General features: G+C 35.7%; 1 protein-coding gene across 1 annotated transcript in view; it reads right to left on the bottom strand.

The window, feature by feature from the left end:
- Positions 1–23,723, bottom strand: part of DNAH8 (dynein axonemal heavy chain 8) — a gene marked incomplete at its 3' end in the record, with an annotated part of 299,195 nt that overhangs the window by 269,443 nt on the left and 6,029 nt on the right. The window contains exons 3-7 of the mRNA XM_084228672.1: positions 19,909–20,072; positions 16,052–16,228; positions 13,120–13,233; positions 9,146–9,253; positions 6,381–6,482 (exon numbers count right to left, since the gene is read on the bottom strand). Of these exons, the coding sequence (XP_084084798.1) occupies positions 6,381–6,482; positions 9,146–9,253; positions 13,120–13,233; positions 16,052–16,228; positions 19,909–20,072 (665 nt within the window). The remainder of the gene's footprint in view (positions 1–6,380; positions 6,483–9,145; positions 9,254–13,119; positions 13,234–16,051; positions 16,229–19,908; positions 20,073–23,723) is intronic.

Here is a 23,723-nt window from a genome sequence, read left to right on the forward strand (position 1 = left end):
GTTCAGAAGTCAATAGTTCAAAAATTTGATTCTCACACAGTCCCTCAACAGGTGCAGTTTCTGTTAACATTAAAAATTCAAGTTTTCTGTCTGTGTATTGATAGGTATATGAAAATCAACATACTTTTTAAATTAACATCACCTTTGCATTTTCTTCATTCTCACATGACAAACACTAATTGCTTTTACATTTTCATGACTAACCAAAACTCCTAGAAGATAGAAATTATCTATCAGTTGTATCTGTTATCTATGGGTACCTTATAAATAGCATTCTTTACATACAGATATATAAAATAGTAAGACAATGACTTATTAATTTATCATCCAACCATCATTTCTCTACAAGGAGAGCAAAAGCCTCTACTGAGTATTTTTCTGAAATCCTAATATTTGACCACAGCTATACCATTTGCTGTTCAATCAGGCTAGTGAGACTACTAGAAATAAACAAAGAGGACATTATTACTGGTCAGTAGGAATCCACTGCCATGTCAACATTTCCTGAAAACCAAACCATCTTTAAAAGTAATGTTAAACTTTTTCAGGGCCTCCCCGGTGGCGCAGAGGTTGAGCGCTGGGTTGCGAAGCTGCCCGCGGCCTCTGCGGCGCCGGTTCGATCCCCGGCTGCTCCCCGGCCACCGGAGGAGGGTCCCAAATGGCGCGCAGACCTCTCCTGCCGCCCGCTGCTCCCCTCAGCAGTGTACTTCGGTCCTTCTGCCTGCTCTGCTCCCCGCTCTGGCTCTGGTGAATTCTCTCACCCTCCCGCGCTTCTGACTGTACCCAGTGCATGTATAAACAAAAACAAACAAACAAACAAATAAATAAATAAATAAAACATGCCTCTATTAAAAAAAAATACCTTTAAAAAAAAAAAAAGTAATGTTAAACTTTTTCAAAATCACCAACGGCCACTTGAATCTTTATCATATACTGTCTCTCTGCTTCTGATCCCTCCATTTCCTTCTTCCTAATATCAGGACCTTGGTGATTACATGGGGCTCACTTGGATAATCCAGGATAATCTCTCCATCTCAAGGTCAACTGATTAACAACCTTAATTCAACCTGCAATCTTAATTCTCCCTTGCTGTTTAACACACTATTTTTCCCAAATTCCAGAGAGTAGAATGTGGTCACCTTTAAGAAGTCAGTCACTGAATAAAAATTTATATGGGTGGGACTCAGGAATCTATATTTTTAGCAAGTTTCCCAGGTGATTCCTACAAACATCCAGATTTGTGAATAATTATTCTCATAGCTACTTCATCTTACATTATACCTTCTCTCCTCTCTTTCAGTCTCCAAAACATCATCAGTACTGGCCCAGGCACTATGGAATCTGTATGGAAGTTCCTCAAAACACTAAAAATGGATCTACCATATGATCCTGTGATTCCACGCCTAGTAATCGACCCAAAGAACACAAACACACTAATTTGAAAGGAAACCTACACACCTATGTTTATTGCAGCAATTTTTACAATAGCCAAGATATAGAAACAACCTAAATGCCCCAAAACAGGTGAGTGGATGAAGAAATTGTGGTATATAAACACAACGGAATACTATTCAGTGATCAAAAATGATAATCTCATGCCATTTGTAGGAACATGGATAGAGCTGGAAGGGATTACGCTAAGCAAAATAAGTCATAAGGGAAAAGATGAATATCAGATTGTTTCACCTAAATGTGGAATATAGAGAAACTGAACAAAGAGTCCAGAAAAAAGACAAACCTTGGCAGCTGACCATAGATCTGAAACACACAGCAGGGGAAGGGGAAATAGAGGGGTCAAAACAGGGGAGGGACGAGCACAAGAGATGATGGTGATAGGCTATGGGTGTTTTGGTAATGGGAGAACTACTGTGACCAAACCTGAGGGAAGAAATCATATATTGTCACAAAATTAACAACGCTGCAAGAAAAAAGTATTAAAAGTAAAAAAAAAAAAAAAAATACAGTAGCTCCACAGTGCTCTGGGAATGGGGACATTGGGTCAGGGAAAGGAAACTAATTGTGTTCTGGATTTTATAATCTTGGAGCATGGCGTGGCTTCTTCACTGGTTTCCTGCCAAGGAAGGGGATCCCTTGTCATAGTGCTGAGTCCTGGAGAAGCCAGAGACAGACTATGGGAAGGGGAGAGGCAGGTGGAGACACTCCCATGAGGATCATGGAGAGGACAGGCTGTGCTAGGGAAGCAGCATGTCCCAGACAGCAAGAGTTTGCATTCTGGCTCAACATTAATTTGTGGCTGACTCAACCTCAGCCTCCAGTCTGAAAGATGAATGTATGAATGTGCTCATGTGCATGAGCTGTTGAAGAGTTAAATGAGGCACCAGCCACACCAAAGATGGAGCACATTCAGTAAGTGAACAATAAATCTCTCTCACTCACTCACACATATACACCCGTCCATCAACCAGGCCACCATTCCAAAAAAATGAAAGAAAAGGAAATGGTTAAAATGATAAGAAAATCTCATGTATGTTTTTGCTCAGCGAAATAAGCCAGAAAGAAAAAGAAAAACACCGGATGGTCTCACTCATAGCAGGAATCTAGAAAACTTAAATAAGGGACCAGGAAAATGAATAACTATAAGAAAATCAAAATCAAAATCAACAAAAAACTATGAACCAGAGACACTCTGTGGGGGGTGGGGTGCGGGGAGGGGAGGGATTGGGGTCAAAATAAGGGGGTTGCAATTGTATGGGGAATATAAAAATAAAATTTATTTTTAAAAAAATAAAGGCATATGTAAAAAGTAAATAAATAAATAAATCAGATATCTACATTAAAAAAAAATCTCATGTATGTTTTAGACAACTTAAAATTTTTACTTAGAAGAAAAGGAAGCAAGATTTTTAAATCTTCCCACAAAGAACAAGTCAAGTGCAAGTGACTTAACAGATAAGCTTTATCAGACTTTCTCACATACTATTTTCAGGTTTTTATAAAAAGCACAACAAAGATTGTCATTAATTTTTTTTGTGGTTCTACTTGCATTCAGCACTTGTTCTTGAATGTCTTCCTTGACCTCTTCCACCTCAACAAGTTCCTTGTCTCATTTCAAGTAGCCCATTTTGTCCTTCTAGAACACTGCTTCTATTCCCCTCCACATGATACCTTATCTTCGATGAAAGCCAAGTTTTTGGAGACTTTTCTTTGCCAATAACATCTTTGGCAGTTCTTATCACTTCAGAAGAAGAATGTGTGTTCTTATAATTGGCAATAACTTCCCATCCTGAATTTGTTCCAGCAAGGAAGAGGTTCATAGCTTTAATTAGCAATTACAGATCAATTCTCTTCTGATCAATTTTTCCTGGCATTTTCCACTTTCACCCGTTGATTTCTCTGCTTTCCTAGATGTTTATCACAAAGAAGCATCAACTTTCTTTTTCTCTTTTGTAATTTGCTCATTGATTTCTTCTATATGTTTACCGAAGGAGTCATTCTTACTTCTTTTGTAGGTGATGTGTTTCATTTAATTAATGTAAGCTTGCTAGTTTGAGCTACCACAAAGTTTTCCCACTTCATCATATTAACCTGCTGTACATCATTATCAGTAAAGTGATTCCAGAACTTTCATGAATTTTGAAGCTTTTGCTTTTGACATATAACATTACATTAAGATTGAATATGCAACAGAGTAATTTAATATTGTCTTTCCTTTTTAACAGCCTTTTTTCCTGGATATCCTTTTCCTTCTTTGACAATAATAATGCTTGTTATCTAATTTTCTTTTCTTTCTTCTTAGCTATCCAAGCAGCTTCAAATTTTCAGCTTGTCTCTGGTTTTCTTTAACTTCTCGAACCATCCATTTCCCTTCTGCTTTTATTTTTTCTCTGCTTTCTTCTTGGCTTTTTATCTATATAAGGCTTTATCTGTATATGTATTATCGTCTAGTGTTCTTATTCAGTTCATTTCTTCTTTTTTCTTTGTTCCCGTGTTGCTCTGCTTTTCAATGTCTCTTCTCATTGTGACAATCTGGATTTGTTTGGGGATTGTCTTTATTTAAATAAGAAAATTATCTCCAAGAATAAAAACTATATCAGAAAGATAAAACATCTCTAGTTCTTCAAAGGATGAATTTATATAATCAAGTTTAGGAACTTTCTTTTTTGGATGACCTGAAATTCCTCTTAATCACTGGAGGAAAAACACTGAGGCCTCCCTGGTGGCACAAGGGCTAAGCACCGCACTATGAAGCAACCCTGCAGCCTCTGCAGCATAATTTCGATCCCCACATGGCGCAGCAGACCTCTCCTGACTCGCCTGCTACTTCCCTCAGCAGTGTATTTTGTCAGTCTGCCTGTTCTGTTCCCCATTCTGTCTCTGGTGAATCTTCTCGCTGCCACACACCCCGCCCCTGCGACATATCTGGCCTGTACCCCAGCTCTTATATGCATAAATAAATAAATCTTTTTAAAAAAACACTTTGAAGAAATTACCCTTTGTTTCACTTTTAGAAGGATCTGGGTCATCAAAATTAAAATCTACAGGGCCTCCCCTGGTGGCGCAGGCGGTTGAGCACAGCACTGTGAAGCTGTCCGCAGCCTCTGCAGCGCCAGTTTGTTCCTGGCCAGCCAGAGAGGTTCCCACATGGCACGGCAGACCTCTCCTGTCTCGCCCACTGCTCCCCTCAGCAGGGTATTTTGTCAGTCTGCCTGTTCTGTTCCCCACTCCGTCTCTGGTGAATCCTCTCACCCTCCTGCGCATCTGGCCTGTATCCCAGTTATTGTATAAAATAAATAAATCTTTAAAAAAAATAAAAAAATAAAATAAAATCTACATTGTTAAATTCTCCTTTTTTCATCAACCAGACATTTCATAAGCTTTAGTTAGTCCAGTGTAGTAGTCACTATCTCCTCCTTTTATTGTTTCACCTGCACCTTTTGGTGATGTTTTATAAGCCATTGCTTTATGAGCTGCTGTGGTCTGTCTGTGTGATTCTGTATCTTACATGGCCAAATCCAAGATCCTGAATCTTCCTGTCTTTAGAATCAAGTATTCATCAGCTTGGGAAACTATCCTAACTGTAATTCATCTTCTGATTCCTATGACAGCTCTTTCTTGTCTTCTATTTCTAGAGAACAGAGCATGGCGATGTCAGTGCTCAGAGCCAGCAATCTGAGTGCAGAGGTTCATGTCCAGGTTGAGGGTAGTCAATAACCACTGAAGACAGTCAATAACCACTTCCAAATGGAGCCTTCCTGGGATGGTCATTTCTTTCAGATATTCCAAAACAAGCTCTCTTTATCTTTCTACAAACTTCTCCAAGGAATAGAAAAAGGGGGATATTTCCTTTCCAGTCACCTCCCCCACCATCACCCACCCAACATTCATTCTGAGATGTTACTGTCAAAAATACTGACAAAGACATTATGAGAAAGGAAAATTAAGGCTATCCCCCTCATAAAATTTGTTACAAAATATCCTAAACATGGCAAAATGAATTTGAGTCTTTACAAAAGAAAACTGTTGACTGAGTGCCACGCTGTGAAGCTGTCTGCAGCCTCTCCAGCACGGGTTTGATTCTCAGCTAGCCAGGGAGATACCCACATGGCACAGCAGCCTTCTCCTGTCTCGCCCGCTGCTCCCCTCAACAGTGTATTTTGGTCTTTCTGTCTGTTCTGCTCCCTGCTCTGTTTCTGGTGGATTTTCTCACCTTCCCTTGCCTCTGACCTGCAACCCAGTTCTTGTATGCATAAATAAATAAATCTTAAAAAAAAAAAAAGAAAGAAAACTGTACTATGACTAAGTTGAGTTTATTCTAGGGTTATTAGAATAGTTTCATTTTAGGAAAGCTAAAAATGCTATCCATTACATTAACAGACTGAAAAAAATCTTAGTAGCATCTTAATAAATATGTTCAGAGAAGTTTATTTCAAAACACAGTCATATTTTAAAAATTACCTCCTCATACTAAAATTGGGAATAGAACTTCTTTAATCTAATCAGTTAAAACCTGTGAAAGCACCAGACTAAATGGGGAAATGCTAGCAATATTCTCTTCCAAAAGAAAATCAGAATCACATGCCAACTATCACCATGTCTATTTAAAAATTCATGGCAAACTTAGTCAATGAAAAAAGGTGAGAAAATGAAATTAATGAGAGCTGGAGAGAGAGCATGGGTTCAGAGTACATGAAACAGCACACAGGCAGTGTCTGATAAGGCAGCCATAGACAAGATGAGGACTAAATTATACTCTAAAAGTAGGACTTCCCTAGAGGGAAGTAGGTAACTTCTTTCTATATTCTCACACTATTGTGTACAATGTTTTTGCAAATTTATATGCCTTGTGTATGAACAAAGTAAAAAAGTTGGGCTGTCTTGTGAAAGGTTTGCTTTATGAAAATAAAAATAGCTATACAAACCTGAATTTTCTTTAGTACAACTGGTGTCTCCTGATCCCACACATGGACTGTTCCCCCATCAGTAATATATGCTTTACATGCTGTCACCATTTGATTTGTTACCTAAAATAAATATAAATCCAAAATAATTATAAAGATAAAACTAAATTTTATTTAAATCACAAGTATTAAAGTAGGATAATTAGTAAATATATGGCATGAATTAAACAAAAAATGTTAAAAATAAACAATGAAATATACAGTCCTGTCAAAACAAGGAAACCCAAGATCACATTTAGCTACTGCATTTAAGTCAATGTCACCAGGACCATAAATTTCAAAGTCAATTTTATATGTTCTACTTATCCATTCCTCCCCTACCTACATCTTGATCTAGTCCAAGTATAATTCTTCACCATCCTTCAACATGGAGAATGAATACAAAGTTATTCACATCTGACATTCCCCAAAACAGGGAAAATGAAGTTAGCCATTTAAATGGTCGAGAGATCAGAATAAGATGGCAGGCTGACACATAGAAATTTGGGGGAATTCCTAAAATATAGAAACCAGACAGAATGAAAGCTACAGAAACAAACAAGACTAGAGAAAACCAGAAACCATTTATCAAGAGGTTTAGTGTGTAGGTAGAAAAGTCAAGGGAAATTTTCAAGATAAGAGATGCTGACCTTGGCCATGACTCGGCACACTGAGTACAAGCAGCTTGTACTGCAGGCAAATCGTGACATTTGCTAAATAGATGGGCTCATCAGTGTGGGTCACAGATTAGAAGGAGTGTGGCCATGCTCAGGTAGCTGCTGCATCCCAGAAAAAACTCTCCATACACTCCTCCCAACAGTAAGGCAAATCCCTTCCCCACAACAGACAGGCTACAATAAACAAAACAGAGAGGCAAATTAGGGGACTCAAATATAACTAAAAACAGGCAGGTGGTCAGGAATCACCAAGCACTTGAGGAAAACAAAAATGGTAAGAGAGGAAGTATAGAAAAGACCTATGTAAAATCTTCTAAAATGTATTCTATCCAAACTAATGCATGAGAGAGAGATGAAAGAAGTTTACATCATGAAAATAAAATAACTTGGAAGCTGATTTTTTTACTTTCAAAAACAAAAAAACAAAAAAACTCTATTGATAAACTACCATCATTTGGGACACAAATGAAGAGCAAATGAGTGAGTTGAAAGGTCAAAGGGCAAAGATGAACCAAAAAAAAAAAATAGTGAAGGGGAAAGGAAATTAGATTCCAGGGACATAATTTAATGAACAGGTGCATAAGAAGTAACCAAAAGCAAGAGAGGAAAATTTCCCAGCACTGACAAGGACAAAGTCTTTAGACTAAAACAACCTGACATACATAGAACAAGATAAATGTAAAACAAAATGAAAACAAAAAGAACCACATCACTGAAATTTTAGAAGGTCAAGGACAAAGGAAATAAATTCTAAAAGCTTCCTGGGAGAATAAAACAAGTTTCCCAAAAGGGATAAAGCATCAGATTAGCATCAAATTTCTCACCAACAAAACTGGATAGTAGAAAAAAATATCTTGAAAGTTCCAGAAGAAAATTAAGTTAAAACTTTAATCCCAGTTAAGACTATTGGTTGACGGACAAAACAAAGCTATTTTCGGACATGCACAAATTGAGGAGTTCACTACACACAGACCCCCCTCTCTGAAAAAACCAGTTGAGAATTTTTTTTTTCTGTGAAAGAAATAATGAATCCAAGATGGAGCAAGGTGTAGAAATCACAAAAACCATGGAGATCAAAGAAATTAGCAATGCTTAGATTTTTGCCTAAATACTTATTGATTCATATTGTTTAAAAAAATGTTAACAATGGGGCCTCACTGGTAGGCAGGGTTTAGGACACAGCCTGTGAAGTTGTTCGCAGCCACTGCAGCACGAGTTCCATCACCAGGTCGGGCAGGGAGCAACCCACACAGCGCAGCAGACCTCTCTTGCCTCACCTGCTGCTCCCCTCAGCAGTATATTTCAGTCAGTCTGCCTGTTCTGTTCCCTACTCTGTCTATGGTGAATCCTCTCAACCTACCCCCCCTCCCCGCACCTCTGGCCTGTACCCCAGTTCTTGTATGCATAAATAAATAATCTTTAAAAAATGTTAACAATGGAACTAGAAATCTCTGTGTGGGACATATTTGGCAACTGGAGGGAGATAAGTGACAGGGAAGAATTCTAAGATTCTTGCCTTGCTTAGGACATAAATGATGATTAAACCTATCCTTGTTATTTTTTTTTAAGTTATAGATTGTTATGTTTTTAACATAATATTCAAAATATTTCTATTAAATATGTACTTATGTTCTGCTTGAATTATTTACAAAGAAATTCTATTCTCGTATTTCTTGGATAATTTTTCATATTATTTAAGATCATTTGCGTATGACATTACACAGGAAGATTTTACACAAACAACAACTTTGGTGGGAGTAGCTAAAGAAGTAATATTAGTAGTGGACACAATTCTTATCTCTTGAACAGAACTATTCGGAATGAATAAATTAGAAAAACAGCAGTTACATCTGTAACAAAAAGCCTGGGGCTTAAAAAGAGAGAGGTACCCCTTCAGTCAAGTATAAATGACTATAGTCAACACCTTTCTTTTCTTGTCCACTCAGAGTACTAAAACACAGAACTCTGAGAGAACCCCAACTTCCCATTTCCCTACCCTTACCCAAAAGTCAAGCATTGTGAACTTTTTCACAGGTTTTTGTGTTGCAATCTCATCCCTAGGAAACTTACTTTGATAAACAATGAGGTCATTCTCTCTGACGTATTATAATACCTGGACACACTGTGAATCATCCTAATGGCATTAATTAAATTTTGTATTCCATGTGCCATGGAAACCTAAAATGGAAATATATTAAGTGAATTCCATCATATGGTTATAGCTTTAATCACCAATATCCTATAACTCTGAACATACATAAAACAGTATTATATTTTAATCTTAAAGTAAATTTTACTAAATGCTCCTGGAACAGGAAAAAAAATTAATTTTGACAAAAATACCAAAGTTATACAAGATGTTAGCAGGAGAAAGTGGCTGAAGAGAATTCTATACTATCGTTGCAAATTTTTTGTGCTTCTAACATTAAAAATTTATTTTAAAAAATTTCGAGGTGAATGGTTTTAAAGTTTAATAGTTTAGCTGCCTCTTTTCAAAGATGAAACAATTAATACTTTGAGGAATAAAATGACTGACTTATGGTGGAAAAGCTAGTTACAAACAACAGATGAAATGAGAATTCATTTTTTGCTGAATTCAAATCACCTTTCAGTAAGCATAAGTGCCACTAAGTTTTTGGAAAGGATTTGGAAAGAAATCTAAAAATAAGACACCGACTCCAGAGGTTTCTCCAGAGTGGAAGAGACACACACAAACAACTGAAACAAGTAGAACAGAATAGAGCAAAGCAGAACAAGAACAACCAAGATAGAAAACAATCACTAACATGTTTTGAGTGCTCACTGCACCAGGCACTGATCTGCGCACTTCAAAATCACTTTACTTTGTGCTGACAATGACCACTTAAGGTAAGTTTGATTTCATCAGCTCTAAAACATCACTGGTTTTAAGATTGTACCATTACTTTACTGGTATTGAGAAAGCAAAACTGCCCAACATGGGGAATGTGGGTCCCACATAAAACAGCTCCTCCAGGAGAAAGGGAAAACAACACCCCCACACCTGCACTCACCCCCCAGAAAATTCCTAGCACCAGCCACTGTTCACTCACTGCAACCCACATTCACACCAGTGGAACAAGAAACAAAATCAATCAAACAAAAATCCACCCTTTAAGGAGAGAATTGATTGTTTAACATTGGGTCAAGTCATATCCATGATGATTCATAAAACCTAATCGGCTGTAAAATGTGTTTTTGTGTTCTGAGTACAAAGATGCTAAAATGTGTGTGTGGGGGTGGAAATGGATATTTTAGAATCTATAAAGTGAAAGTGGTGTTCTTAACTGCTATTTGGCAATGAGAATATGGAGAGGTCCCCACCTCTGTTCAAAGTGCCACAGTTGCAACATAACCATAATTATATGCCTGAGATTTTAAGACTCTGATTTTAACTATAATGCAAATTAATATGGAAGAACAGATAAGGTCATGGCATTCTGGCCTGCTAAGAGCTTGCTTTTTAATAAGTAGGACAACTTAAAATATATAAAAGTTTTTAAATAATGATGGCATAATTAAAAGCAAAAAGAACAACTACTTATCAGTGCAAAACATATTCTAGGTTTGAATTATAACTATGATATAATTAAATCAATTTTATGTGACTCATAGAAATTGACATTATTACTTTCTAGTTAGCCTTGAAAGTAATAATACATGTGTTATCTGCTGTTCAAAAAGATTCTAATAAAAATATGCCTAGGAGGAATTCTACCTCAAGAAGGCAAATCTCGATCATATGGAAGCGCTATCTTCAGTAGGTCAAGAAATCTCCACACAGCTCTCCATAGTGGTTGGACCAGTTTGCACTCCCACTAGCAGTGCAGGAGAATTCCTTTTTCTCCACAACCTCACCAACATTTGTTGTTGCTACTTTTTTTAATATGTGCCATTCTCACTGGTGTAAGATGGTATTTCATTGTAGTTTTGATTTGCATTTCCCTGATTACAAGTGATGTTGAACATTTTTTCATATGCCTGTTGGCCATTTGCATTTCTTCTTCAGAGAAGTTTCTTTTTAGCTCTTCTGCCCATTTTTTGATGGGATTATTTTCTTTGTTTTTGTTGAGTTTCATCAGTTCTTTGTAGATTTTTGTGATCAGTCCTTTATCATTAGTGTAGTGTGCAAAAATGTCCTCCCAGTTGGTGGGATTTCTCTTTGTTTTGGTTATTGTGTCTTTTGCTGTGCAGAAGCTCTTTAATTTGATGTATTCCCAGCTGTTTATCTTTGCCTTCACTATCACTGCTTTGGGTGATGTGTCTGTAAAGATGTCTTTGATGTATTTACCCAAATGACACAGAAACAGTAATTCCAAAGGGCACCTGCATACCTATGTTTATAGCAGCACTATTTACAATAGCTAAGATATGGAAACAACCCAAATGCCCAAAAATAGATGACTGGATCAAGAAGATGTGGTACATATACACAATGGAATATTACTCAACAATCATAAAAGATAGACACATGCAGTTTGCAGCAACATGGATGGCGCTGGAAGGGATCATGCTCAGCGAAATAAGTCAGAAAGAAAAGAAAAATACCGGATGGTCTCACTCATAGCAGGAATCTAGAAAATCTAAATAAGAGACCAGGAAAAAGACTAATGATAATAAAGTAAAAATCAAAATCAATAAGCAACTATAAACCAGAGACACACTATGGGAGTGGGGGGGAGGGGCAGGGAAAGGAAGGACTAGAGTCAAAATAAGGGGGGGGGGTGCAATTGTATGGGGAATATAACCAAAATGAAAATGCATACATTGTGCAAAGATGAAAAAAGATGTAAGAATTATATAAAATAAAATATTTAAATAAAAAAAAGAAGGCAAATCTATGAAGTACTTCTAATTCCAATGAAGAAGGCTCAGGAACAGCATCATTAGGAAAATGTCCTTCATCTGAATTTTAAACATCATTATTTATAATAATAAATCCTGAGTGCATTCTTACCTATCTATACACAATGTTCAGATATATTACATGTGAAATATATAATAGTAGAAAAATTTTAAAGTACAATTACCAGGATGATAAAATGAAACACTAAACATAAAATTCACAAAATTTATCAATGAGAAATGGAAGCATCTGTTCTCTGCACTTTTGCTGCTCCAATGGCAGTTACAAACTAAACAGCAATTGCAGGCTGCTTTTAAGGAGAATTTTTAAAATGAGAGAAGAACTTTTGAAACTAGAGAAACAATGGTGTATAATAAAGCAATTTTATTACTCAATACTATTAGTACTTGTCTAGTTTCAAAACATGTTGAAAACATTCCTACATCAGAAAATGTGAAAAGCTTAACAACAAAATAATAATCTGTATATAGAGCAACTGAACGAAGTTTCTTAAATCACGGGGAGGAAAAGAATACCAGAACTAAAAGACTTGAGAATTGTATTCACTTAAAACAGAAGTTGAACATAGTATACCTTAAAATTTAGAGTTCTTGATAACAATAAAAAACATTGTATCTTTCTTCCAATTTTACTTCATAAAATGAAAAACTTTAAATACATGGAAAGTCACAAAGAAGAGAATAATAACCACCATTGTGGAATAATGCTCTATATTTAAATGTAGGTAAAAATATCAAAGGGCCTCTCCGGTGGCGCAGTGGTTGAGCGCTGAGTTGCGAAGCTGCCCGCAGGCTCTACGGCGCCGGTGCGATCCCTGGCCATCGGGTGAGGGTCCCTCATGGCGCGCAGACCTCTCCTGCCGCGCCCACTGCTCCCTTCAGCAGTGTATTTCCGTAGGGCTGCCTGTTCTGTTCCCCGCTCTGGCTCTGGTGAATTCTCTCACCTCACTGGGTACAGCGCTTCTGACTGTACCCAGTGCTTGTATAAATAAATAAATCTTTAAAAAAAAAATCAAAGATAGTTTCTAATTCATTATAGATATATAATAGGAAAAAATCTTTTAAATTTTTCTTCAATTTAAGTATTCCCCAATAGTTACATATTTAATTATTTTTAAATGCATTAATTTTTTAAACTACACCTTATAAAGCATACTTACTAGGTCATAGTTATAGAGAGGCTGACACACTTTTTCTAGAGTATACAAATATCTGACATTATCTTTTGACTCATTTGCTGTATCAGTGATTCTTGCATCCAAATCACGCCAATTCTAAGGAGAAAATGTATATGAATTCTCTGAAATATCCAAATATACCAGTGTGCTATTATTTAATTAAGAAATTCAATCAGCCTTCCATAATTACATATATACTAAGATAGTACATATGTAACTGTGGTTTATATAACTTTTCTTCTAGTATTTAAATTAACTTAAATAAAATTAAAGTTATTATAAACACCTTATATGATTTAATAAAACTGATACTCATTCTATTTGTAATTGGTACCCTGTCTTAGGCTTACCCAGACCTGCCTTCTGCTGGAGTTACAATAAAATATAAGATGTTTAGAAGAAAATACAATAATGATGAGAAAACTAGCCATCCCTTGGGGAAAAGATGTAAGAGGAAGTAAAGTTCAAGGGTTAAGTGTATGATCTTACATCCTGTTTCTTCTCTCGCTAGCTCTGCAACCTTGAGTAAGAATTGTAACCTACCAGTGCTCTATATTCAAAGTGGGAAGATAATAATTTTACATACTTGATAGGGCTGATGTGAGGAATAAATGAGTGCAATAGGTAAGATATTTAACAGTGTTTGGTAGAGAGTAAGCCCACAATAAATGTTGGCTGCTATAATAGCAATAATTGCTATTACCTTTATTATTGTGATTTTAAACTTTCGTGATTCACAAAAATAAAGTCCAATTTAACTAAAGCATGTGAAAACCAAAACCCTAAAAGTAAGGGAATGTCAAAAAGGAAAATTCTATCTTGAATGTAGATTAATCTTTATTTACCCTTTGTAAGAAGGCCTTTTACATGAAAGACAAAAAGCAATGAAGACTGATAACATTCATCTAAATACAAAACTTTGATTGTAAGTGATTTCATCTTATAAATATTCAAATACAAGCCATAAATAAGCACAGCTAGCACCAGATTCAGTTTCTAAGTAACATCCAATAAAATAAACCAGGTCTTTTGTAAAAGTGGTTGATTAGACAAGGTTAGGAAAAATATAAGGGCCTCCCTAGTGGTGCAAGAGGTTAAGCACCTCACTATGAAGCAATCCGCAGCCTCTACAACACGAGTTCGATCCCTGGCTGGCCAGGGAGCAACCCACATGGTGAGGCAGACCTCTCCTGACACGCCCACTGCCCCCCTCAGCAGTGTATTTCAGTCAGTCTGCCTGTTCTGTTCCCTGCTCTGTCTCTGGTGAATCCTCTCACCCCCCACATCTCTGTCCTGTACCCCAGCTCTTGTATGCCTAAATAAATAAATCTTTAAAAATACATATATAAGATGAGCCTTGAGTATCTTGTACCAGTAAATTAAAAAGTGCTCCAGAAAGGACAGGAGCATGTCAAAAGGACACAGGAGCCAACCTGAAAGATTTCCTAGTGATCAAAGCTGGAAAAATTTGAGCAACAAAATTAATGATGGAGGTATTAGATTATATTCCAAAGCTTAAAATAAATATCCATGAGGCTATAGTTATAGAAATCAATGCCAAGTAGATAACTAAAAGGAGAGAGGGACAATTTTATTCTTAAACAAAATTTCAAATCAATAAATGTGGAAAGAATGAGAGAACTAGAACAGCAGCAAATTCTATGGGCAAGCTCCACCTATGAGAGCTAGTTATGGAGTTTTAATGCAGCTATCCCTAAATGGTCATTGACTACGAAAGATAAAATAGAAATTTAAAGTAAGTTGGAAGACTCCACCTTATGCAAATGATCAAGGTTAAATTGCCAGAATTCTGCAGCATTCTTGCAAAAAATGCATAACCTCAATCTACTCAGAAAAAATCATCATACAAACCCAAACTGAGAGATGATCTACCATTTAAGTGACAATTATTACTCAGAATTATTGAGGTCATGAAATACCGGGATAGAATGAGGAATTATTATTCATTATAGATCTATAATAGGATTGTTAAATGGAGGAAATCTAAGGAAACCTGACAATTAAATGTAATGCAAGACTCTAGATCGAATCCCAGAATAGAAAAAGCACATTAGTGGGAAAACAAGGAAATATAAATTAAGTCTGTAATATAATTAATCATATTGCACCAATACTAACTTCTTAGTTTTGAACTCTGTGCTGTAATCATAAAAGGTGTTAACATTAGGTGAAGCTAGGTTAAGAGTATACAAAAACAATGTACTGTCTTACTAACTTCTGTAATTCTAAAATGATTCCAAATTTTAAAATATAAAAAAAAATGAGTCACAGACTAGGAAAACTTTGCACTATTGTCTTGGAATTTTACCTTACTGACAAGCTAATAAATTATCCTGTCCTGTTTCATGGATGCTAAGGGAAGACATGAGAATCCTGGGTCAGAGGCAAAGATTATATTACTCATGGGATAGCAAGTAGCAAGAGCACTGTGTTGTACTGTTCCTCCATGTCCTTCAAAACCTCTTACCACCCCACCCCCCCATCCCTGCAAATGCAATGGTTCTATTGTGGGAGAGGAATACTGAACTTGGAGGAATTTAATAAAATAAATTAAATAAAATAAGGGCAATTCTGCCTTGCCCTTATTGTGTAGTTCTTTGCCTCAGTGAGCCTGCATTTATTAACAATTTCAAAAACAATTTAAAAATTAAAAATGACCACTTTTATGGCAATCACCCATAGTCAAAATTGGTGTGCAAAATATTGAGAAATAAATCTTCATTTCTATACTTCCTTTTCATCTTCTGGAAATAATTTTAGTATAAGAGAAGTCTTAAAGTTTAACTTCTAAGTACATGGTTCTGGTGTATGATGCAAAGAAGCAGTTTGTAAGGGTAATTTTCTAGTTGGCTGTTCTGAAGTATACCAAACTTTAAAATAAAAGTCCTTTTACCTTTAACAATTTGGAGTGTGCAACATTAAGCACATTTATGACAGCCTTACAACTTGGGCCTTTAATTTGCTCAATGATATAATTGAATTTAGCTGACATGCGTTTCCAGTGTTCCAATTCAGTGAGTGGCCCTGAGTCATCAGCTTCTTTTCTCATCTGCTCACTCTCAATAAGTACCTACAATCAAAAGGATTCACAGAATATAAAAATGTTACTTACTTTGTTATTAAAATTTCCCTACTTGCCTCTTCAAAGGAAGCAAAAAGTGTAAATGATATTCAAGACTGAATGATGTTCAAAACACTTAGAAAACTAAGAAGGTGACTCCTAAATGTGATCAATAAGATCTAGCAAAAATCTCAGCAAATACCATGAATAAATATGAAATGTTAGGAAATTTCTTTTTTTTTTTTGGTCAGGAAATTTCATTTTAAAATAAGGTTGCCACTATCACCACTCATTTCTATTCAACCTGGTAGTGGTGGGCCCAGAGTAAGATAAGATTTAAAAGATAAAAGAATTGGAAAAGAAACAAACTGCCTAACAGCTGATTATATGGCTGGCCACATTTTAAAAATTCAAGAATATCTAAAGAAAAACCTTCATGTTCATGGATAACTTGGTGATGGTAATTTTATGGGGATTACATCTGAGAAGAGAAATCAAACATTGCACAAAAATGAGTAATAATGTAAAAAATGTATATATAAAGAAAAAATAAAAACCTTCGCAACTAACAAAATGAAAAATTCAGTAGGGTTGTGGCATGCAAACATAAATATCAGCAGCATATATTTATAAGCTATCAAACAATCTAAAAAGTTTTGGTAAAAGCAATTTCTAAAAAGATACAACTTTCTATGACAAATAATAACGATAAGGAACCTAGAGAATAACAAATGATTTGCAAGATATTCTTGAAGAAAATTAGAAAACTTTCTTTCAATACACAAAAGAAGACCTTAATAAAGGGAGAGATACTCCATATTCATGGATGGAAAAATTGAATAATATAGATGGCAATCTCTGAATGTATACATTCAATGAAATTCCAATCAAAATTTCAACAGAGCTTTTCATGATATTTGACAAACTAGTAAAAAGGGACTGGCCATACCAAATGCTGACTTAGCAAAAAAGCTACAGAAATTAAAACTGCATGGTAGGTGTATGTAAAGCAAATAGGTAGACCAGGGGGTGAACAAAAGGGTCTAGAAACTTGATATATTACAGCGGTGATATTATAATGTGTCAGGAAAGAATAAGCAGTTCCAGGTCAACTGGTTGACTATATAGAAAAAGACAAAATTAGATTCCTACCTCACCTTAACACACACACGCACACACACACATATTCCAGATGAATGAAAAACCCAAATGTTAAAAATATAGTAAAACTTTTTTAAAAAGTAGAAGACATAGAGGCAAAACTAAAAAGGGGGGAAAGCACGGAAATGACTACCATTAATTGTGAAGAAAAAGCTACCACATGGGGGAAGAAAAAGGAGTTAGAATTGACAAGAGGAATGCAAGGTGGTTGTAAGGCACAGGTAATATTCTATTTCTTAATTTGTGCAAAGGCCATAGAGGACTTTGCTTCACAGTAATTTGTTTCTTTTATCATGTTCATGTTGGCAAGTTACATTTCACTATTTGGAGTAAGTGAAAACTTTAGGAGACTCTTCATAACCCTAGAAAGTTATGGGAAGAGTTTCCAAAATAAAAGACCAAAAAGCCACAAAGTTCCTAAACCCTGAAGGTAGCTAATGAAGACTGGATTACCTTCTGCAACTAATTTTTTGCAACTAATTTTTTAATAATTAGATTGTAAATTTAACTATTAAATTGTAATTAAAATGTAAAGGTTTCACATGACCAAAGACACCACACCAAATGAAAAGGCAGGACACAATGGAGACCAACAAAGGATTAACATCAGGGAAGTATTATTTGGAGTCCAGCAATTCAGTAAGATATCAAGCAATCAGAAAGAAAAGTAGATAAAGGGTATGAACAGAAAATTCAACAAAGGGGAATCTTATGGATTCAATTTATAATAATCAGGGTAATGCAAAATAAATCAAGACCATTTCACATTCAACATACTAACAATTAAAAATCTGATGATTTCAAGTGTATTAAACATTTTTAAGAAATGGGAATTCTCATATGCTTCCATTTAAAAAAATAGGTTGGTATAGCCACTATTTGGAGGGCTTGATAACATCCAATAAAACAACCACATATAACTACTCCCAGAAATTCCACTGGGAATCTCACACATATTAAAGGAGACCTGGACAAAGTACTCATTACGTATTACTATTATTATTTGTACAGCAGGAAAGTAGGAAAAAACTGTCCTCCTCAGGAACTAGCTATCAGACATAATTTAAATATCTCCTAAATTCTGAAAAATCTATATAATAAACTGTGGGTTCTTCATAGAGGAATAACAGACAGCAGTTAAGTAAATGAAAATTAAATTCACTTACATGAACCTGGATGAAAGGGAATGTTAGATGAGGGGGAAAGCTGTACAAGGATATTTATGATATTATACCATTTATGTAAATATTTTAAACATACACATTCTCTATATATAATTATATATAATTTTATTATATAACATAGCATAAATGAATATATTATTTTAGTTTAATGCATGATGCTTATAAATATGCAAATGAAAGTAAGATTTTCAAGAGAATGGAAGGTGACAGTAACATCAAAATAATGTCAATAAGGAGGAGGGAAAGTAAAGGATTAGAGGCTTTAATGAAAAGAGACCTGAAGCAAATATGGAAATGGTTTAGTCACAGTGGTGGTTAGAGGAGTGTTTGTTATATTATTTTCTGTACATTTATATTTATAGCTTTTATAAATATATCTAATCTAGTACATTACAAATGTATTATAAATATGTTTATACTTTAAACTGTGATGGGATTTTTAAGAATAAGAATGAGGTAAAATACATAGTTGATTTTTTCAAACCTATGAAGGTTCTAGCTTTAATCCATAAAATGCTTTTAATTTTAATCATGATTTATGGAACTCCTTTCTAATGTCTGTTATTCTACTCCTTTCTATCCTATTAAAACCATTTCCTTCAATAGAATATACTAGACATAATCTAAATTTTCCCCAAATGGCTGAAAGTCTAAATCACTGAATAAAATAAGTAAAATGGACATTAAAAATTAACTAAATCAAATTAGCCCTCACTTAACTGAAAGTTTTCTTCTCTAGTTCCACTGTTCTGTGTTCAAGAAACATAGATCTATGACTTGGCTCCTAGAGTCCTCTGTCAGTTTAGGGCAATTACATAATATCTGATCTTTGGTAGTGCTGGTACTCTAAGTTGGCACCTCTTAAAGTGTTGACATAACTCCATTCATATCACTGCCTTTCTTACTGCCACAGAAAACTGACTTTACCAGAGAGCTGAGCTGCAGACTTGCCACTGTAGCACTGATGTTAAGAAGCCTAGTTTGAACCTCTTTGTCAACACTGCACAACCAAGAGGTATTTATGTATGTATTTGATGTCTATAGTATCTTCATTGTGTTTTTTTTGTTCTCGCTTATGGGGAGTATAAGCAATAAATATAGTACTAGTGATAAATTCTGGCTATTCCTGATTCTTTATTATTTCACTCTCATATTTTCCTCAAGAAATATCTTAAAATTGATTTAATAGAAAACAGATTTTGCACTATAGGCAAGAATAGACTGAGTTTCATAATAGAATATGGAGGACTGTTCTCTTTCCTTTACTTTTAGGGATATAATGTAATAGGGAGGATACAGATGAGAGCTGAATCATATCTGATACAATTATTTGAATGAGCTCACCTGTTCGATCTGTTTGTACCATATCATTAACACCTCCTCCAGTTGACGAACAGTTTCTGAATTGCTAGCTGCAACTGTCACTTCTTCGAAAGTGTGCAGTTTAGAAAAATCAATATTGTCTATCTGCTTTAACTTTACTGTTCCCTCAATACTTATTCTAGCACCTAGAATGGAAAAAATAATATCGAGAGCAGGTGATTAATGTCAATGTATTAAGTGTCAATTGTGGATTCTAGCTGAAATTACTGAAATGTTAGAGATCTAATATTTTGTAGAGATATAATTTCAATTGATCATCAGATAATGACTTGACTTGTTAATTTTTTTTATTTTAACAATATGAAATAATTAAGTCATATATTTTTAAAATAATTAACAACAAAGTACCTATATTTTAATATAATGATTTTTTTTACTTAATGATATAGGAATGATATTTCTTAATGATATTTCTACCATAATGAAAAACTAAATATATCTTACTCTTGCAAAGATCTCTGGAAATAAGAGGAACCAATGATTTGATATTTTCCATCATTTCTCATAATTAGTTTAACAACACTTTTAAGATGGACATTTACTCTAATTTTTTTCTTCTCAAAAAGATTTAATTTTATTGAGATAATACTGGTTTACAACAATGTATGCAAGTCAAAGGTATAGGATCACATCTTCTCAGAAACATGTAACCATACCACACCTATCACCAAGGCACCCTCAGTCCTGTACCATAGTCCATTGTGCCCACACATCTTGGTTTCTCTTCTTCCACCTGCCTGTCTTACATACAGATGCATTCCAGATGTAAAGGGTTTGTTACTGGTTTGGTTTTGAATGACCCATTGTTTGTTTCTCCATATTCCACATATAAGTGAAGTCATCTGGTATTTCACTCTCCCCTGACTTATTTCACATTGCATTATCCCTTCCACTTCTAACCATGTAACAAATACATCTGTGCAGTATTCCATCATACATATACACCTCATCTTCCTAATTAACGCATCTTTTTTGGGCACTTAGGTAGTTTCCATAGGCTGGTTATTATACATAGGGCTGCAAAGAACATAGGAATTTGTATATTGCTTCAAATTAGTGCTTTTGCATTCTTTAGGTAGATACCTAGGAGAGGAATTGCTGGATCATATGTTAGGTCTATTTTGAATATTTTGAGACACCTCCGTTCTGTTTTTCAGAATGGAGGTAGACTGGCTGAACCAGTCTACATTACCACCTACTGAATATAAAGATTTCCTTTTCTCCACATCCTTGCCAACTCTTGTGCTTTCCAATCTTTTTGATATGGGCCATTCTCACAAGGGTGAGGTGGTAACTCATTAAGGTTTTGATACGTATTTCCCTGATGATAAAGGATGCCAAGCACTTCATCATGTGCCTATTGGCCATCTGTATGTCTTCTCTGGAGAAGTGTCTATCTCTTCTGCCCATTTTTGGATAATATTGTCTTGTTCTTGCTGAGTTGCATGAGTTCTTTATTTATCTTGGATATCTGTCCTTTGTCAGATGTATGAGGTACAAATATTTTCCCCCATGCAGTTGAGTGTCATTTTGTTTTATTGATAGTTTCTTTCACTGTAAGGAAGCTTTTACCTTGATGCAATCCCATTTGTTTGTGTTTACTTTTGTTTCTTTTGCTCTTGCAGATGAATCCACAAAGACATCACTGAAGTCAGTGTCCTGGTGTGTCTTACCTAGGCTTTCTCCAATGTAGTTTATGGTTTCAGGTGTTCCATTCCAGTCTTTAATCCTTCTTGGGTTAATTCTTGCATAAGGTGTGAGATGGTGATCTAGTTTCATCTTCTCTGCAGGTGGCTGTACAGTTTTCTCAACACCATTTGCTGAGGAGATTGTCTTCTCTGTTGTATACTCTGGGTCCTTTGTCACAGATTAGCTGTGCGTAGATGTGTGGATTTATTTCTGGACGCTCAATGCTATTCTGTGGGTTAGGGCTTCTGTTTTTGTTACAGTATCGTGATGTTTTGTAGTGTAGCTTTGTAGTACAGCTTGAAGTTGGAGAGTGTGATAACACCACGCTTTCTCTTTTCTGTCAGAAATGTTTTGGCTATTTGGGATCTGTTGTGGTTCCATGTGAATATCAACGTGTTTTGTTCTATTTCTTTGAGCCTTGTTTGAAGGCACCATTGGAGCCTTGATTGGGATTGCGTTGAATCTATAGATTACTTTGGGTGGTATGACCACTCTGACATATATATTTTAATGGTGCTGTGTTTGGTGAACATGTATTGATGAGTGCTATGTCCTCCTGATGTATTGATCCCCTAATTATATAATGTCCATATCTGTCTTTTGTTACATTTTTTAGGTTTAAGTCTTTTTTATCTGTTATATGTATGGCTGCGCTTGCCTTTTTCTGAGTCCTATGTGTTATAGGATTGTTTCCCAGCCTTTTACTTTGAGTCTGTGTTTATCTTTAGAGCTGCAGTGAGTCTCATGGACATAGGTAAAAGATGGGTTTCATTTACTGTTCCAGCTGGCCACCCTGTGTCTTTTTTTTTAAGATTTATTTATTCACACAAGCACTGGGTACAGTCAGAAGCGCGGGAGGGTGAGAGAATTCACCAGAGCCAGATCAGGGAGCAGAGCAGGCAGAAGGACCGAAGTACACTGCTGAGGGGAGCAGCGGGCAGCAGGAGAGGTCTGCGTCCCATGTGGGACCCTCCTCCAGTGGCCGGGGAGCAGCCGGGGATTGAACCAGCGCCGCAGAGGCTGTGGGCAGTTTCTCAACCCAGCGCTCAACCGCTGCACCACCGGGGAGGCCCCACCCTGTGTCTTTTGATTGATGAATTCTGTCTGTTTATATTTAGGGTGATACTTTTTAGATGAAGATTTATTTCCACTTTGTCTTTAAGATCGGTTCTATCCAATTCCTTATTTGGTATTTTTGTAGATTTTTTTCCCCATTGTTTTAGATAAGAAAGCCCCTCTTCCAACATTTCTTGTGGGGTATATGTGATGTTGACAAACTCCCTCAGCTTCTGTTTTTCTAAGAAGAGACTCCTTTCTCCCTTGTATCAAAAATAAAGTCTTGCAGGATATAGTATTCTTGGCTGACAATTTTTACCATTAAGTATTTTGAATATTTCTTTCCATTCTCTCCTTGCCCTTAGGATTACCTTGAAAAGTATGTCAGTTTACAGGATTTCCTCTATAATTTACCTGCTTCTTTTCTCTAGCTAATTTCATTATTCTTTCTTTGTCTTGAAATTTTAGTAATTTCACAACTATTTGACTTGATGTAGCTCTCATTACATTTTGATAACCAGGTATTGTTTCAGCTTCACGGACTTGTATATTTAGTTCCTTGCCCAGATTTGGGAAGTTTTCCTCTATTATTTCTCTGAATAAATTCTTTGATACTTTCCTACTCTCTTCCCCTTCTGGAATGCCCATTATTCTTATGTTACCATTCCTAATGGAACTGGATAGGTCTTGGAATGAGTCTTCATTTCTTCACATTTCTCTTCATTCTTCTACCTGGATCCTTAGTCATTATGATCTCAGGTCACTTATTTGGCCCTCCAAATGGTCTAGTCTTCAATAGCTTTACAGAGAATTTTGTATCTCCTCTCATTTTTTCCTATCCTGCAAGTCCCTTATATATAGATTTGTTTTTGCTTAAAATTTCAAATTTCTATTCATTTTTTTTGTATTTCTCATGTTATTCATTTTTTTCTGCATTTTTTCCTTTTTTTGGATTTCTCTTTAATGTTAATTGCAAACTCTCTGATAGGAAGATAATAAGGTCTTTCACATGTTTTGTTTGGGTTCTGGAG

This window comes from Talpa europaea (genome assembly GCF_964194135.1).
Source record: "Talpa europaea genome assembly, chromosome: 2".
In the NCBI taxonomy this organism is placed as follows: domain Eukaryota; kingdom Metazoa; phylum Chordata; class Mammalia; order Eulipotyphla; family Talpidae; genus Talpa; species Talpa europaea.